Source organism: Arvicola amphibius, chromosome 9 (genome assembly GCF_903992535.2).
Source record: "Arvicola amphibius chromosome 9, mArvAmp1.2, whole genome shotgun sequence".
Classification (NCBI taxonomy): Eukaryota; Metazoa; Chordata; class Mammalia; order Rodentia; family Cricetidae; genus Arvicola; species Arvicola amphibius.
Window position 1 is genome coordinate 44,239,374 of NC_052055.2, and position 17,239 is coordinate 44,256,612.

The 17,239-nt window shown below is 49.8% G+C and overlaps 1 protein-coding gene across 2 annotated transcripts; it reads left to right on the top strand.

Moving 5' to 3' along the window:
- Window positions 1-1,815: 1,815 nt before the first annotated feature.
- On the top strand, window positions 1,816-16,683 carry Trmu (tRNA mitochondrial 2-thiouridylase). Of its 2 annotated transcripts, XM_038343629.2 has the most exons (11): window positions 1,816-1,970; window positions 4,978-5,143; window positions 6,898-7,004; window positions 9,262-9,384; window positions 11,523-11,695; window positions 12,794-12,847; window positions 12,922-12,988; window positions 13,999-14,099; window positions 15,503-15,647; window positions 16,051-16,133; window positions 16,263-16,683. In XM_038343629.2, the coding sequence occupies exons 1-11, from the start codon at window positions 1,889-1,891 to the stop codon at window positions 16,413-16,415; spliced, it is 1,254 nt and encodes a 417-aa protein (XP_038199557.1). In that variant the 5' UTR covers window positions 1,816-1,888; the 3' UTR covers window positions 16,416-16,683. The 2 variants fall into 2 exon arrangements, with proteins under 2 accessions (XP_038199557.1, XP_038199558.1); XM_038343630.2 differs by lacking the exons at window positions 1,816-1,970; window positions 4,978-5,143; window positions 6,898-7,004 and having other exon boundaries at window positions 9,267-9,384; window positions 11,582-11,695.
- Window positions 16,684-17,239: the final 556 nt, after the last annotated feature.

The window sequence follows — 17,239 nt, forward strand, 5'->3', positions numbered from 1 at the left end:
TAGCTAAGTACCATGTGTTTAATCAGAAAGACATGTCCTACTTCTTTGTTTTCTATTGTAATAAAACACTGACCAAAAGCAGCCGGGGAGAAAAGTTTTTTTTTTTTATTTGGTTTGCACATCTTAAACACAGTCCAACCTCAAGAGAAGTTATAATAGGAACTCAAAACAGGAACTGAAGCAAAGGCCATAGGGAAATGCTGCTTTCTGGCTTGCTCCTCATGACTTGCTTAGTTCTTTCACAACCCAAGATCACCTGCACAGGGGTGGCCCTGCTCACAGTGACCTAGGCTTTCCTACATCAGTCAATCAAGAAAATCCCACCCCCCAGGGGTTGGAGAGGTGGCTAAGCAGCTAAGAGCCCTGGCTGCTCTTCCAGAGAGCTTGAGTTCAAGTCCCAGCAACCAAGCATGGCTCACAACCATCTGTAGTTGGATCTGATGCCCTCTTCTGGCATAAAGGTGTACATGCAGATAGAACATTCATATATATAAAATTTTTAAAAGTCTTAAAATCCCAAAGGCTGGAGGGATGGCTCAGCTGTTAAAGGCTAGGCTCACAACCAAAAATAGAAAATCCCACAGACTTGCCTAAGGGCCAATCTAATGGAAGCTTTTTCTCAGTTGATGTTCTCTCTTCCAAGATGACTCTAGCTTGGGTCAAGTTGCCAAAAAATAACTAGGACAACAGAGGTTGTACGTTTGTCAGGCTTCTGATACTCTGTGGTTGGTCCTATCACCAGCTCTGGCAGGGAAAGTGAGGCTTGCTATATTAAATGCCTACACCTAAGGAGGGAGGTCGCAGTACTCTAGGCCGACTTGGGTGTGTTATCCTTGGCTGGGACACTCCACAGACACGACCCTTTGCCCTCTTGCCTGCTCAAGTCTCCTACTTGACTTTGCTCATACCCTACTCCCCCCATACATATTCAGCACATGTTTCTTCCAGCAGCCACTCACCAGCTGCCAGGTGCCTGGCTCCCCACAATGAATTCTGAAAGAGCCTCAGCTCCAATCCGAGGTCCCAAAGGCATCCACTCATCAGAGTTCATCCTCCAAAAATAGCCTATGAGACAACCCACCCCCTGGACAGGGTTTTTCTGTGTATCCTTGGTTGTCCTGGAACTGGCACTTTGGACCAAGCTGGTCTCAAACTCAGAGGTCCGCCTGCCTCTGCCTCCCGAGTGCACTCTTAAGTCGTGGTATCTCCAAGGCCACAGCACCAGGTTCGACTCCAACTTCTCCTACCCGCTATGGCTCATCCTTCCCAGCTCACTGGGCCTCCTAAACATATTCCCATCGCGTACTCCAACACGCTGACCGAGCAACTAGGGAAGCCTTACTAACAGTCCACTCTGTCTGTCCACTGACCTCTGCACCCTCTGTGGCTGCAGCAGCTTCAGGCATTTGCACCCCAGGAGGACCCGATGCCAGCTCTCAAAAAAATGTAGTCTGTCTAAAATTCAGTGGGAACGTAGTGACAGTCCAGTCCCTCTAGCCGGTAACCATGAGGAGCCAGTTGCAGACACAACACGGTGTCCTCGCCCTTGTGCGGCCAGGACATCTTTGGGACCTCAAGCCAGAGCGGAGGCTGTTCCTGGTGCAGCTGACCCAGGAGGACAGCGGAGCGCAAAAGAAAGGCGGAGCAGAAGCAGCAGGCAGCGACCGCGAAGCTCGACCCGCCCAGTTCATCCCCGACCTCTCCGGGACGCGACACGCCTAGCACAGCTCAGCCAATCCGCCCTGCGGAACCAGAAGGCGGTCAGAACGCAAGGTGGGCGGAGCACATTTCCGGCCGGGTGAAGAGTTGAGGACGCCCCGGAGGCCGGGACTTCCGGCGTAGCGTAGTCGCAGCCCGCAAGCTGCTGGTAGGAGTTGCCTGTAAGCCCATGTCGGCGCTGCGGCACGTCGTTTGCGCCCTGTCTGGTGGCGTGGACAGCGCGGTGGCTGCGCTGCTGTTGCGGCGGAGAGGTGAGGCCAGGGTTCCTCACTGGGGACAATAACTGGGCTCATGCAGGCCTTAGGCCTGGCCTCTGTAGACTCCGCGGGCCTCCACTTGAGGACGGCCACCTGCTTGGTGACTAAATCACTCATGTGTTTCCCCTTCGTTGATGACAAACTCTCCTCTAAACGGCTATCATTTCTTCCTGACTTGTAAACGCGACCCCACAGGACCGTAGGGTCCGGATCTGATACCAATTTACCCATCTAAATTCCTCCCGCTGTGTCTCCTCCCCCCCCCCCCCCCCATTCCGACTTCATTCCGTATTCACGTGGCAGTGTTTATGGAGCCTGAGCCGTGAATCACCTTCCCCAAGGCTCGGGCTAGGTCTGAAATTGGGCAAGTTAATTAAGCACCCCTCTGTAAAGTGGGACGACCCCAAATTTGGGGTGTCTGGAATTGTTAAATGGTGTAGTTTGTGTTGAAAGGGTTAGCCATGTAGTATGAGAGAGTTTGGAAAGCAGGAGCGACTTTATAGTATAATCACAGCTGCCATGAGAGGCATAAGTGCCGAAGAGGATGGGCATAGTATACACAGGTGTGCTGGGTGGGAAAGGGAGAAGGGAGCCACGCCTAGAAGCAGGGGTGCTGGAGCAGGGACGGAAGCTCAGTAGGGTTCTCTGCAAAGGGCTGGCTGCTGAGGCAGAGTCAGTAACGGGCAGGGCAGGAGTCAGAGGATAGATGAGTGCTGAGACTCTGGCCAGGGTAGGGTAGAGAGGGTTAATCCCCGGGTAGTGAAGCCCTGTGGTATTAGGGAGTAGGCAGCTGTGGGTCTTGGAAGGTTTCCAATGAGGACTGTGACTGCACGCTTTGGGAGATGCAGCAGGTTGACTGTGTTCATCCGGATTTGTCATTTTACAACCGAAGGAAGATAAGTCCTGCTGGCTAGTTTTTATGTCTACGTGACACATGCTGGGATCCCCTGGAAAGAGGGCGCTCAGAAAATGCTACCATCGCATTGGCCTGTAGGCTAGTCTGTGGGGCATTTTCTTGATTAATGAATGGTTAATGTAGGAGGGCCCATCCCATTATGAATAATGCTTCCCCCTGGGCGGGTGGTCCTGGGTTGTGTTAGGAAGCAGACTGAGCAAGCCGTTGCGAACTACTAGCCTGTAAGCAGTGTTCTTTCATGGCCTCTGCTTCAGTTTCTGCCTCCAGGTTTCTGACCTGAGTTCCTGCCTTGGTTTCCCTTAATGATGGACTGTGTTCTTTAAGGTAAAATAAATCCTTTCCAAGTTGCTTTTGGTCATGCTGTTTATCACATCAGTAGAAACCTAGCCAAAACATTGGCTCTGTCCCTCCAGGATGCAGTGTCTCTTATTTCTGTCTTTTCTTGGATTTCTTTCATGGAAGACGCTGATGGCCGTATCAGGGGGGAAAGCATTATCCTCTCATTTTGGCATCGAGGGCTCTTTGCAGGGGATGCCCTTTCACACATTCCCTAGAAAGCTCACCCACCCTCGAGTGCCTCCTCCCACCCTCCCACCCCCCGGTTTGTCAGTATGTCTCTCTGTGGGATAGTTGATCAGGCAGATTTGGATAGGGAGGTGCTAAAGCTCCATGTACATCCTACAGACTTGTCAGGTTTTAGCTCTCCTTATGCACTGGGCACTGTAGTAGCTCTGGGGATCCAAGGTTGGATTATGCCGTCTCTGCCCTCCAGGAGTCCTCTTCTGTAGTAAGTTAAATACAAGACTAGCTCAAGAGCTGAGCCCAGCATGGCTAATCTGTGGTAAAGTAGAGTCAGGTGCTTCCAGATGCAAGAGGGCCTCATCCCATAGGTCCTTAGGGTGTGTAGGACCTTAATGGGCATGGCATTTCATTTGTTAAAGATTTGTCAGCAAAAATTTTCCTGGAATTTGTGTGTGTGTGTTGGGGGGGGGGGTGTTACTTAAAGCTTTTATTACAACTACTCTGTCTTTCCTAACATTCAGCTTATTCAAGAGAAACAGGGTTCTGATGTAGGTTGAGCATCTGTGAGTTTTCTTTTTTTTGTTTTTTTTTTTTTTTTTGTTTTTTGTTTTTCGAGACAGGGTTTCCCTGTAGTTTCTAGAGCCTGTCCTGGAACTAGCTCTTGTAGACCAGGCTGGCCTCGAACTCGCAGAGATCCGCCTGCCTCTGCCTCCCGAGTGCTGGGACTACAGGCGTGCGCCACCACCGCCCGGCTCATCTGTGAGTTTTCTAAGACGTTGGAGTGCCAATGCTGTCCTATATGATATTTGTCACGGTAGAGAAGAAAATGAATCATAAAATATATGGATGGTAAAGCTGCCTGCATGTATGTCTGTATACCATGTGTGTGCCTGGTATTAAGACTAAGGCAGGCAAGAAGGAGGCACTGGATCCCCTGGAACTGGACTTACAGATGGTTGTGCCTGTGTGGATACTGGGAATTGAACCTGTGTCCTCTGGAGAATCAGCAAATGCTCTTAACCCTCGAGCTATCTCTCTGGCCCTGGTTTTCTTTCTTTTTTTCTTTTCTTTTCTTTCTTTCTTTTTTTTTTTTTTTTTTTAACAGAATCGATATATAGCTTGCAGCTAGCCTCAAACTCAGTACCTTCCTGCCCTGGCCTCCCAAATACTGGAATCTTAGGTGTATGTGGTCACATCTGGCTGAATGATAGCTTGAGTTTCTGCTCACTGTTCAGTCATTCAGCACATATCTGATATGTCCCTGCTGTGTGTTAAGCATTGTTTTGATACATAGGATGGGAGAAAGCTCATTTTCTCCACTTTGGGGACACAGTTTCAGTACACAGTGTACTACAGTGTGGAGGCCTTAGCAGTGCAATGAGTGTTAAAGGGAAGAAGAGCCTACAGGGATTACACTAGAATGGAACCCAGGTCCTAGGCCACGTGGACAGGCTTGGACTGCCATCCAAAATCTACAGAGGCATTGGGGCTGGAAGGGTATGGTGTGTCCAAACTGCTCGGAGCACAGATGGCCCTGCTTTTTACCCTCACTTCTCTCTGCAGGTTACCAGGTGACGGGGGTATTTATGAAGAACTGGGACTCGCTGGATGAACATGGTGTCTGTGCTGCTGACAAGGACTGTGAAGATGCTTATAAAGTCTGTCGGATCTTAGACATCCCTTTCCATCAGGTGTCTTACGTGAAGGAGTACTGGAACGAGGTGTTCAGGTGAGTGCAGGCCGCTGGACATGCAGGGTTTACTGTACTGTTAGTCTTTTCCAGGGCAGGGTGAGAACAGTCGGTGCTTCTCCATAGAGGTGCCCAAGACTGTGCTGGAGTTGGAGCGCCAGCGGCCTGGCCCACAGCACCCTCACCTTTCTCACCCTCTTGGGATATTTCCCACCTGCCAGAGGTTTCTGTTTTTCTTTCTGATTTTTCAAGACAGGGTTTCTCTGTATAGCCCTGGCTGTCCTAGAACTCTCTTTGTAGACCAGGCTGGCCTCGAACTCACAGAGATCCATATGCCTCTGCCTCCACAGTTCAGCTCAAACACCATAATTCTTACTGCTTACTATATGTTAAGCACTGTGCTACATCTAAGAATACAAAGTCTATACATCATGGCCCTATTCTGTGGGAATTGACTATCTACTTGGTGGTAGAATCTTTACCCGAGGTGCCGATGGTAGTGAGCATCCTGTAGGAAACTCTCTCGTTTGAGAGGAGAGAGAATGGTGTGCCATAGAGTATGGTCTGGCAGCCTCATGGAACAGGAGGGGCCTTAGCAGCTTCAAGGAAGACTTAAATAGAAGTTGTTATGTGGGGTACAAGAGCAGCAGTGAGGGGGAACATGTTCCTCTTCTATCTCAGGAATGTGTGAAGTTTGGCTAGCCACTTACTCCTGCAAAGAAAGACACCCAGACTAGTCTCTGGTCAACCCTGACAATGTCTGGAAGTTCTTGCACATGCAGAGATAAACAGGCCATGTTCATTATGGGTTGCCCTTGTCTCAGCTGTGCCACTCCACATAAAAGACCTTTGACAATTTATTTGATTGATCGATTGATTTTGTTTTTTGAGACAGGGTTTCTCTGCATAGCACTGGCTGTCCTGGAACTAGCTCTTGTAGACCAGGTTGGCCTTAAACTCACAGAGATCCGCCTGCCTCTGCCTCTTGAGTGGTGGGATTAAAGGCATGTGCTCCCACTGCCTGGAGACAATTTATTTGATTTCTCATCTTTAAATCAAGGATGATGCTCATACCTACCAGGAGCATTGTGGGAATGAGTTGCTGCTGTCCTGAAGAGTTCTAGAACAGTGCCTGGTCCACTCACAGGGGTTTGGGCATTTTTTGTCGCTGTGACAAACACTGTGGCCAAGGCAGCTAGTGGAAGAGTTTGTGCTAATAGTTCAGAGGGATGCAAGCCTGCCATGGCAGCAGGCAGCAGCAGGGAGGGTGAACTGGGAATGGCATGTGGCTTTTAAAACCTCAAAACCGAGCCGGGCGGCGGTGGCGCACGCCTTTAATCCCAGCACTCGGGAGGCAGAGGCAGGCGGATCTCTGTGAGTTCGAGACCAGCCTGGTCTACAAGAGCTAGTTCCAGGACAGGCTCCAAAGCTACAGAGAAACCCTGTCTCGAAAAACCAAAAAAAAAAATAAAATAAAATAAAAAATAAATAAAACCTCAAAACCTACCTCCCAGTGGCTTAGTTCCTCCATCTGGGCTGTACCTTCTAAGTCTGCCCAAACAGCACCACCAACTGGGGAACAAGTATTCAAACGTCTGAGCCTGTTCTCATTAAGATATGTGAGTTCTGGGAAGCCACTTGCTATAATAGGAAATGGTTTGATAATGAAGCTCTCATGGGGGAGGAAGGTATAGTTTGGGGACAATGGAGAGAAATTCCACATTAAACAAGTAGCTTACTTGTTTTTTAAGGAATGTATCACTTAGAGCTGAAGGTGCTTTCCTTTTTTCCAGTGACTTTTTGAATGAGTATGAGAAAGGACGGACTCCCAACCCTGATATCATCTGCAATAAGCACATCAAGTTCAGTTGCTTTTATCATTATGCTGTGGACAATCTTGGTAAGGAACTGGAATTTCTTCATCTGCGTGCTCAAATCATAGCTTTCCAGGCATAGTCAGAGGCTAGAACCTTGTAGACAGTTTTGTCTTTCAGAAGAACTTTCTAGTTCAAGGAGAGGGTGCCCTCCATCATGGGCAGGCAGCTGGCCTCACATAGCTGAGAGGAGGTATGTTTGGCCACTGACCTAAAGGCTAAAAGGTGGTAGGACTCTAAGCATAGGACTCTCAGAAAATAGGATTCAGATCTAAATCAGTAGTGACTGGAGAAAGAGCATCAGTAAAGAGAAGTAGGCATGGGAACCTGCGCGTCACCTGTACCTGTAACACGGGAGTGCCGGAGACAGAGCTCTCAAGTGTCTGCCGAGCAGGAAGTGATAGCACACGCTTGTAATTCTAGTAAGAGGGAGGCTGAGGCAGGCCTGTTGGGAGTTTGAGTCCAGCCAAGCTTTATAGCAAATACTAAGCCCTCCTGTATAGTGAAACCTTGTCTCAATGAAGGAAGAAAGGGAGGGTGGGAGGCAGGCTGGGGGGTGGGTAGGCAGGCACATGGACAAGCCTGCAGGCCAGTCTGACCATAGCCAGAATTGTACAAGATGGGAGTCAGCAGACCACCCATAGAGCAGCAAGCCAGGACTTACGGGCCTGTGTGTTATTTCACTACACTGGCAAGAAGACTGCTTAAACTGGGAGCCAGTGGTGTCCAGAGTATGACCCATGGGAGCCCAGAGGATACCTAGCCTCTTAGATGCATTTGTGTTGAGGGTCAGTCAAGCTATGACCTAGTGTGATGGTCCTCTGTGTAATCTGTGCCACACCTTACGTGGTTCCCTGTTGCAGCATCTCCCTGCCTCTCCGGGTCCCTATTCTGTGTTTGAAGTCCACACTAGAACCCCTCTGATGGTCAGAAACCTGAAATCTAGGCTCTGAGGGAGTGGGGCTTCTCAGAAGAGCTCCACATTTCTTGCAGTAGGGGTGAAGGTCCTTAAGGAATGATGTGCGAGCAATGAGAAGATGCCGTGCTGTGTCCCAGAAGGTTCTAGTTGAGTGGTTTGATTGCAGTGTTAGCCCAGCAGTGCAGCTGCTCAGGTCTGAGTCTGCTTCACTGTGCCTTCCAGGTCAGTCTCAGCAGTACCGACACCTGAACTTCTCACTGTGCAAAGGTAGTATCATGGAGACAGAAGAGAATACTCTTCTGTTGAGTGGTCCTTCCATATGAAAATAATGCACACTTACCAAATCACTGGCATTGGTAAAAGAGGGGTAGCTTACCTATGATTTCACACAAGAATCAAAGGAATTAGACTGAGGTGGTCCTTTTTTCCCTGTATATTAAAAGTCGTGGGGACGGTATGACTCTGCTTACCACTGCCATGGGTGTGGTCTCTTGGGACTAGTCTGTGCTTTGTCAGTGCCGTTCCCATCAGGCTGCAGCATCAGAATTCACGCCTCCTACTGTTGAATATTTTGGTTTTCAGTTTTTCCTTAGTGTTGTAAGAAACTGGTAAGCTTGTCAATCTTTGAGTAAGCTAGATGAGTGAGTGGATCAGTTCTGACTTTTGAAAGGCTCTTTAAAGATGCAGGGTTTTGTTAGCTCACATTAGGAGCTGAAGGGAGCTGCTTATGGGCTGTCACACAGGCCTCTATGCCCTGTGCTCTGTGGTCAGGGGGATTGACAGTTGTTCAGGTTTCAAGGTGCAGTTGGTTCTGCATGCTTTATCTAGGCTGATATCCTAATTTACTTTCTGTTGCCATGATAAAAATTATGATCAAAAACAACTTAGGGAAGGAAAGGTTCATTGGCTTACATGTCCCAATCACAGTCCGTCATCAAGGGAAGCCAAGGCAGGAACTCAAGCAAAAGCCATTGAAGAATGCTCTCTACTGGCTGCTCCCCATGGCTTGCTTAGCTAGCTTTATTCTACAAAACAGGACCATCTTCCTGGGGGTAGTACTGCCCACATCAGCCATTTATCAAGAAATTGCCCACCAGCTGTGCATGGTGGCACACACCATTGGTCCTAACATTTGGGAGACAGAGGGAGTTCAGGACCAGCCTGGTCTACATAGTGAGTTCCAGGACAGACAGTAGTATGTTGAGAGACCCTCCCTCAAAAAAAAAAGTCTGCTATCTGATGGAGAAAGTCCAGTCTGTTGGAGACACTTTCTTAGTTGAGAATTCCTCTTTGCAACTGACTCCAGTTCTCTGCCAGTAATTTTGTGTCTCACACTGGATCCTTGTGTTTTGAAAACCCTCCAGGAGCAGATGCTGTTGCCACTGGCCACTATGCAAGGACCTCGCTGGAGGATGAAGAGGTCTTTGAGCAGAAGCACATTAAGAGACCAGATGGGCTGTTCAGAAATCGATTTGAAGTCAGAAATCGTAAGTTCATGTGTGCGGCCAGAGCTCTAATCTCTGTGAGCACGGGAGTACTTAGAAGGATGGCAGGAGTGGGGGCTGGGCATACAGCCCCACCCAGTCCTGTGTGCTCCTGGCCAGTTAGCTGGTCCGTTTAGGTTTAGATTTGCAAAGGCACAGGTAGCAGCAGGGTTGCTTCCCCAGGGCCTGTGGTTGAGCATTGCAGTACCCTGGTCAGGAGCCAGGGTGAGAGCTGAGGAAGGAGATCAGAAACTTATCATCTAGGTTATGACATGTTGGTAAGTTGGACTTCCAAAAATATCTGGGGAACTATTTGACAGTAATAGTTGGGATGATTTTAAGAGGACCCCAAGCAGATGGCGAGTCACTTCCCATCTCACTTCCCATCTTGAGTAGATATATCTGCTCATGTCGAGGACATGCTCACCTTTGTCTGTCCGTACTTGTTCCAACCCTCCTACGATGGTTAAGTACTGTGTTGAGTGACTTGCCTGTGGTAGTTTTATGATGCCTTGGTTTCCGGTGTGCATTTTAGGCAAACCAAAGCTGTTTTGTGGCTTTGGTCTGAGTCCTAAGGGATCATTCAAGTAGAAGCATAAGAGCTCTTGGGCTCAGGGAATGGCTGTAGTTGTGGACCTGACCTTGTAACTAGCTGGTTTTCATCTGAACATGGTGCAGTGCCTGGCAGAACCAATAGGAGGGCAGAATGGCTTTACCAGATGTTAGCTGCTGCCAACTCTTTCCCTCTAACATCTTTGTTAATATGTTACCAGCTCCTGTTTCAAAGGCATAGGTTTTCATTGTGTTTTAAAATAACTCAGAAGGTAGATGTGGGGACACACCTGGAAGGCTCAAAAAAACAACCAGTCAAAAAGAATCCAGGACAGAGTAACTCACAATCAAGAGAAAATGTACACAAACACTATTTGAGAGAATTCTAGCCTTATTTTCAGACAGTTGCAATTTTATTTTTTACAAAGTAACAAGTCGGAAATGGGAATCAGCTCAGTTTGTAGAACAGCCTTCAGCACCCGCATCATCTTGGACCAGACCGTAGTCCTTGCTGTAGAGACTGGGAAAATTCTCCTTTACAAGGCGATGTCAGAGCCAGCGGGTGGAAACCTACAGGCATGATGATGCTTGCTGCTGACTGGTGTGTGATGTGTAGAGCTAAGGAAATGGCTTTGTTCGTAAAGGCTATGACCTCAGTTCAATTCCCAGAACATGTGGAAAATGGCAGGCATGGTGGCATGTCCATGTAGTCCCGGCACTGAGGAGGCAGAGATAGGCTCGACAGTCTAGCCTAGTTGGTGAGTTCCGGGCCAGTGGGAGACCCATCTCAAAAGAGAAAGCAAAATGGGTGACCCTGAGGAGCAGCAGTTGAGGTTGTCACTTGACTTCCACACTCATGCACTGACGCGGGCAAGCTCTCAAATGCATGTGCACACACACACAAACTGAGCTGCTGTGTGTGAAGTGCTCCACACTCCCTCTGGGTGCCTTCTAGCACCGTGGGAGAAGCAAATCCACCCATTGCCCCACCAGCCCTGGCCTGAGTAGGAACTGTCTTCTTGGGGAAACTTACCCAGCCACCCTTCTCGTTCTAAAGTCAATGTCACTCACAGCTGTGTACGTGCAACAAGGAGTTCCTTACAGTTACCTGGAGAAAGTTAGAGAAACCACAGCAGGGCTGGCGGCCGATGTCAGTTTGGATTCTATAGCAAAGCCGGTTCCACCCTGCGGCTGGGCTGGCGACCAGAGCCCTGTGTGTTTCTTTGCACACGTCACATACCTGCAGTTGATAGGCAGATGAACTGCTGATACTGCTTCAGCGTGATTCTGCAGGAGCTGTCTGTCCAGCCTCCCAGATGTGACTACATTTATTTCAGGACCATTGCTTCTCACTTCACATTTTTTTCATATAGTGTTTCATGTTTGAAAATCTTACAATCAAAATTACAAGCAGTGATAAGTTTCTGTATGTAAAAATATACCTTCCCTGTGCTGTTCATTATAGATAAACCAGATGCCAGCAGCTTCTGGCAGACTGGGGTAAGGAGTAACTGCTCACACAGAAGGGCATTAAAAGCAGAGTTACTATCTGTGTTCCTGCAATGACTTTTGTTCTTTACTCTTGGCAGCCGTAAAACTTCTCCAAGCAGCTGACAGCTTTAAAGACCAGACCTTCTTTCTCAGCCAGGTTTCCCAGGATGCCCTGAGAAGAACCATCTTCCCCCTGGGGGAATTAACAAAAGAGTTTGTAAAGAAAATAGCTGCAGAGAATAGACTCCATCATGTGCTTCAGAAGAAAGAGGTAGGAGTGAGCGGCTTGCCATTGATTCGTGAACGTTTCCACCCGTGTCGTCATGGCACAGGCAGGGCTGGGCTCGGTGGTGCTTTTGCTAGGAACCCATCGGGCCAAGCCACAGAGCACAGTTGCAGGTGAGGAGCAGCTGAGGCTGACCTCATCCTCCCACCTCTCGTGCCTGTTGCTGTGGTCGACTGCTTTCTCAGCAGACATGATAACTGGCTTAGCCAGCCAGGTGAGTGTGGGCAGGGAGCAGCCATGGTGGTCCATCCCATGAGACAGGAGTCTGCAACACAGTGCTGCCTGTCCCCAGTGTTCCTGTTCTGTCAGGAAGCCCCAGAACTCAACACAGGCACAAACAGAACTCAAGGGCCTAGAGAATGTCCTGTCTTTCTGAGGTTGGCCCCAAAATGGATGCTATCATGAAAACACACTGCATTTACAACTAGACTGTGTTGGAAAACCCATATGAGCAAACCAGGAGAGCAAATTAGATTGGCTTCCTGCTGGAGAGACAGGGCTCCCTGCTGGAGAGACAGGGTCCAAAGGCAAGAGCAGGAAGCAGGGTCAAGCCAACTCAAGGCAGTAGGGGAGTCAGGGAGAAGATGGCTACAACTGGCTGAGCCCAGCTGGGAGACCAGGCAAGAAGCTGATCTCCCCAGGACTGCACTAGGCAAGCAACTCTGCCATTACTTCTCAGTGTGTGTCATGAGAGCAGGGGTCTGCCCCATAGATTGCAGTGACTCTGTCAGTTCCTACCATGGACAATGCTGTCAAATGAACAACAGGGAAGATGATAGAACAGGTAAGGGATATTCTCTTTGGCAATGTGTACTTGCTGATAAAGGCACAGCCATGCGTGTTCCCAGAAGACTGGCATAAACAGTGGCTACAGGTGAAGCTGTACCAACCTCTAATCAAACCTGGACTACTCCCAGATCCTTCTCCTAGGATCCCAGCTCTCCCTCCACATGGGTTAGCATGGTTTCCAAGATGCAGTGTATGAGCGTCCTTCTACAGGGAGCTCTGAGAAGGTGGAGAGGAACTGATTGTTACTGCCTCCTGGCTTCTGCTCACATCATGTTGGCCTTCCTCTCATTTCAGAGCATGGGCATCTGCTTCATTGGTAAAAGAAACTTCGAGCATTTCATTCTTCAGGTGAGTGTCCTCTGATGTGAGTGGCTGTCTGCGCTGGGCCTGGGTCTCCAGTAGTGATGAACCTTGTCTTCCAGTATTTGCAGCCTCGGCCTGGAAAGTTTATTTCTATCGAGGATAATACAGTTCTGGGAACACATAAAGGTGAGTCCAGGGCTAGCTCCTGTCCATCCCATGAAGGGCACGGGAGGACCTGAGGGGTAGGCTGGGGTGGGTACATGTGGCATGAGCAGTCGCTCTGACAGGAACTTCATGTGTGCTGTGATGCTCTATCTCATATTTAGCCCTTAGATTCAGAATTGGACTCTACATGTATGTGTGTGCATTTTACATTGCTAAAAGTATGCTGTTGATTGCTATGGGAGTACAGGGAGACTGCAGGAATGCCACTGGAGAAAGAATAGAGCTGGCCTCAGGACTGAGGGACCATATGGGTGTTATTCACATAATCACAGAGGACCACCATGACCTGCACTGTGCTGCATGTGAGACAACCAGTCACAAGTGCTCATGTGCGGGCAGGAAGTATGGGCTGGAGGGGACATGCTTCCTAAGACTTAATGTCTGAACCCATCTGTTAAACTGGCTGGAAGGTCAGGGTGCCGGGTTTTTTTTTTTTGTTGTTGTTGTGTTTTTTTTTTTTTCCTTTGCCATGTATGGCTCCTTTGCAGGGAGCTCCTTTGCAGGCTCCCCGAGAGTAAGGAGAGACCCAGTTGTTATATTGGAGAAGAGAGTGGCTTTGCTGGAGACAGTGCTGCTGTCCCTAGGAGACTCAAGGGTTTGGATGCCCAGGGTACAGTGAATCCTGCCAGATTGCCTCTGCCAGGGCACATGCATTCTTGAGTAGGTAAAGCTGGTGACTAGGTGGTCCAGTGGGTATACAGTGCAGATGCAAGGAATGTAGTCACTAGGCACAAGACCCACTCTGCAAGCTGTATCCCCATGGGGGTCATAGCCCCCAGATGAAAGAGCTGGCATTTGTGCCAGGCTTAGTACCATCCTAGTCATCATCATATCCCTCAAGTCCTGACCTTAGGTGGCGTGTGCATGGGTGTGTGGTTAGGGCCACAGTTTAAAGACAGCATGCCTCATAGCAATCCAGAGCCTCCCACTTATGAGGACTGAGATGTACCCTCTGGATCACTGTTTCATAGGTTGGTTCCTGTATACTTTGGGCCAGAGAGCTAAGATCAGTGGCTTGAGAGAGCCCTGGTACGTGGTGGAGAAGGATGGCACCAAGGGTGACGTGCTTGTGGTGAGTGAGATTGGCCTTCACTGTCTGGTATGCCAGTAAAACAAGCAGCACTGGAGTGCCCAAGAGCCTGGAGCAGAGCCTGGAGTAGCAGACCAGCCCTCTATAGCTCCTGGGACAGGTGTACAGCCTTTGTATAACATATTATTAGGCTCCTAGTGTGTGCTGGCCATGTACCAGTCAAGGCACCCATTCCCAGAGAAATTGCCTTGCTTTGCAAAGGAGGACGAGAGTCAGATAGATACCTTGTAAAGACCTCTTGTGGAGAGGAAGTCGACATAGTACCCAGTCAGCTCTCCCATCCACCTAGAACCTAGAAGTTCTTGTGGGCCGAGGTAGTTAGGATAGAACCAGGCTGAGCCAAGACCAAGCCATGCCCTTGGTCACATAGGACCCTGGGCCATTCTGGTCTGCCCTAGGCTCTGGAGGAAACTCTCCAAGAGGACAGCTTTGAGGAGATTGACACTGTCGAGATATTTGGGGTTATGAATTGGGTGGGGATGGAAGAATAGGTGCTGCTGGCATCCTGCCTGTGCATACATGGCAGTCCCCAACCCTCACTGAATCCAGCTCTCAGGAGTGCAAGGGTGGGAACCCTGCTCAGGGTAGGCTGAGCTGCCAGCTGGTGTGGCCAGAGATGCTGGAGGACCCACAGACCCCAACGCAGCAGACTTCACCACAGTCTTCTAGAAGAGCAGCACAGAAGTGCCTGCTCAGGCTTGAATTAAGGTGTCTTTAGCATAAGCTCTAAGATGGGCCTGCTGAGAAGAGCTGGAATTGGCTCAAGGGCCAGGTTATCTCAGTGTCTTAGCACCCAGAATCTCGGGGCTTAGTGTTTCTGGTTCCGCTCCAGGCAAGACTAGACTGCCGTAGGCAGCACCTGGGTTCTTCTGTACAGAGACTAGTGGTGATGGGAATAGGGACTTCAGAACCAGTCCTGCCTGTGAGAACTACGCAGGCCAGGGCCAGCCTCACAGTTCCGCAGCAGCCTAGGCGGCTGGGGGCCTGCATCCTTCAGCCCCTGCTTTCCTCAGCCCATTGTTGCTGGTGGGATCTGTGGCCCTTCCAAAAGGCCAATTGTATCTCTAGGAATAGAAAATAATCTTCAGAGCATGGCAGGGTGGGGGTAACGAGAGGTGTGGGGATCTCATACCTGCCCTCTGCTTCTGCTCCATGGCTGACTGTTCTCTCTTGTTCCTTTCTCATCTGGAAACCAACATAAACAAGCCCGGAAGCTGATAAAATGAATTCCACATATGGGCTGACGCATGCAGCTGAGCGGGGCTGGTTTATAAATAATTATGGATGTGCTGTTAGGATTGTTCTTATTAACGATACCTGCTGAGAGCTTTGGGATGAGGGCTACTCCCCTTGAAGGATCACAGTGTCTGTATTCTGCCCTGCAGGCTCCCCAGATAGACCACCCAGCTCTGTACAGGGACCTGCTCAGGACCAACCGTGTACACTGGATTGCCGAGGAACCACCTGCTGCCTTGGTCAGAGACAAGATGATGGAGTGCCATTTCCGATTCCGCCACCAGATGGCACTAGGTGACTGGATGGAAGGGGCCCTTGTTGCTAAACTCCCTGGGATTAAACTAAACCAGACTGTCCATGCGCAATATGCCCTTGAGCACGCCAGGAAGTCCCCATCATTGGTACTGTGTAACTTAAACTCCTTATCCTGTGTCTGCCACACAAAGGGGACTAAGGTACAGGAACGTTGTTTTGTCAGAACTGCTGGAAGGTGGGTCCTAGTATGAGGGATTGAGTATATGCTATTCTGAGGTGTCATGTCCATAGCCAGGGCAGTTTTGAGCCCTTTGGGGCACTGTCCGTCCTTCTCCAGCAGGAAGGATATTAGGTGTTCCTGCACCCACAGGCTGCTATTTCCCCCAGGGCTGTGACTGGCAGAGAAAGTAGACCCACACCCATCTCATAACTCTCTTCACAGTGCCCTGTGTACTGACACTCAACCAGGATGGCACCGTGTGGGTGACAGCTGTGAAGGCTGTGCGGGGCCTTGCCTTGGGACAGGTGAGTGGGGCAGCGGGAGGTAGAATGGGGAGCCTCCACATTGCTGTCCCCCTTAGGCCAGATGCTTGGTCAGCTCTGCCCTAGAGTCTGAGACACCACAGTGAGCCTCCCCCATCCCTTTCTTTCCAGTTTGCTGTGTTCTACAAGGGTGATGAATGTCTTGGCAGTGGGAAAATCCTGAGATTAGGGCCGTCTGCCTACACACTCCAGAAGGGCAAGAACAGAACCAAAGTGGCTCCTGAGGTCTCCAGTGACAGCTCAGGCCTGCACCCCTCACCCTGACAAAGGCAAGCTGCTGGAAGGAAGTGCTAGAGCAGTCTGGGGGTTGGTCAGTGATGGGCTTGGTGCTGCCAGAATCAGTGGACTGGTTGGCTGCAGAGCCAGGGCAGTGTGAGGAAGGAGCATGCGTCTCTGCAGTGGTGCTGCGGTACACCAGAAGCAGTTGCTGGCTGGTGGGTCAGCCTCCAGGGCCCTGATGGAGCTGCTCTTCCGCAGGGCCGTGCACCGAGGCTGCACAGAAGCAGCATTAAATAAAACCGTCTGTCAAATAGTCTGACCACTGTGTCTGGGACCGGCTGAGCTGCTGTGTCTGTGCTCCTTCCACTGAGCCTCAGCTGTAGCCCTTTCCCCCTCCCTAGGGCCTGGTTTCCAAAAGGAAGGCAGTTATCTGTATTAGGCCACTCCTTGTCTGGAAGTCTGATATGTGTGAGATAACCCTTTAGCTGCAGTGCCCACACCAAGTGGAAGCCAGCGTTTTCCTATCAACTTGGCACTGGATTGAAGTGTACATTTGTGTCACTCCAGAAGGGCTCAAATGTGTAAGGAAAAACACATTGGAAGATGACCTTTAGTGGGGAGGTGTGCATGCAGGTAGAGACCCGGGGAAAGGGCACCCACTACTCTGCTCCCATTTTTCCCAAGGGTAGCACCACTGGGCAGATGTGTGAGACAATACAGAGGTTAAAAGTCTGGAAACTCACCTTTTTGGACAGGAATCAAGATAAAAGGCCCTAAGAGATGAGGACTGGAAACAGCACTGCTAGCCAGGTCGCTGCTACGTTAGGATGAGGGTTTTAACCAGGCCCAGACTCTAAAGAATTCAAGAT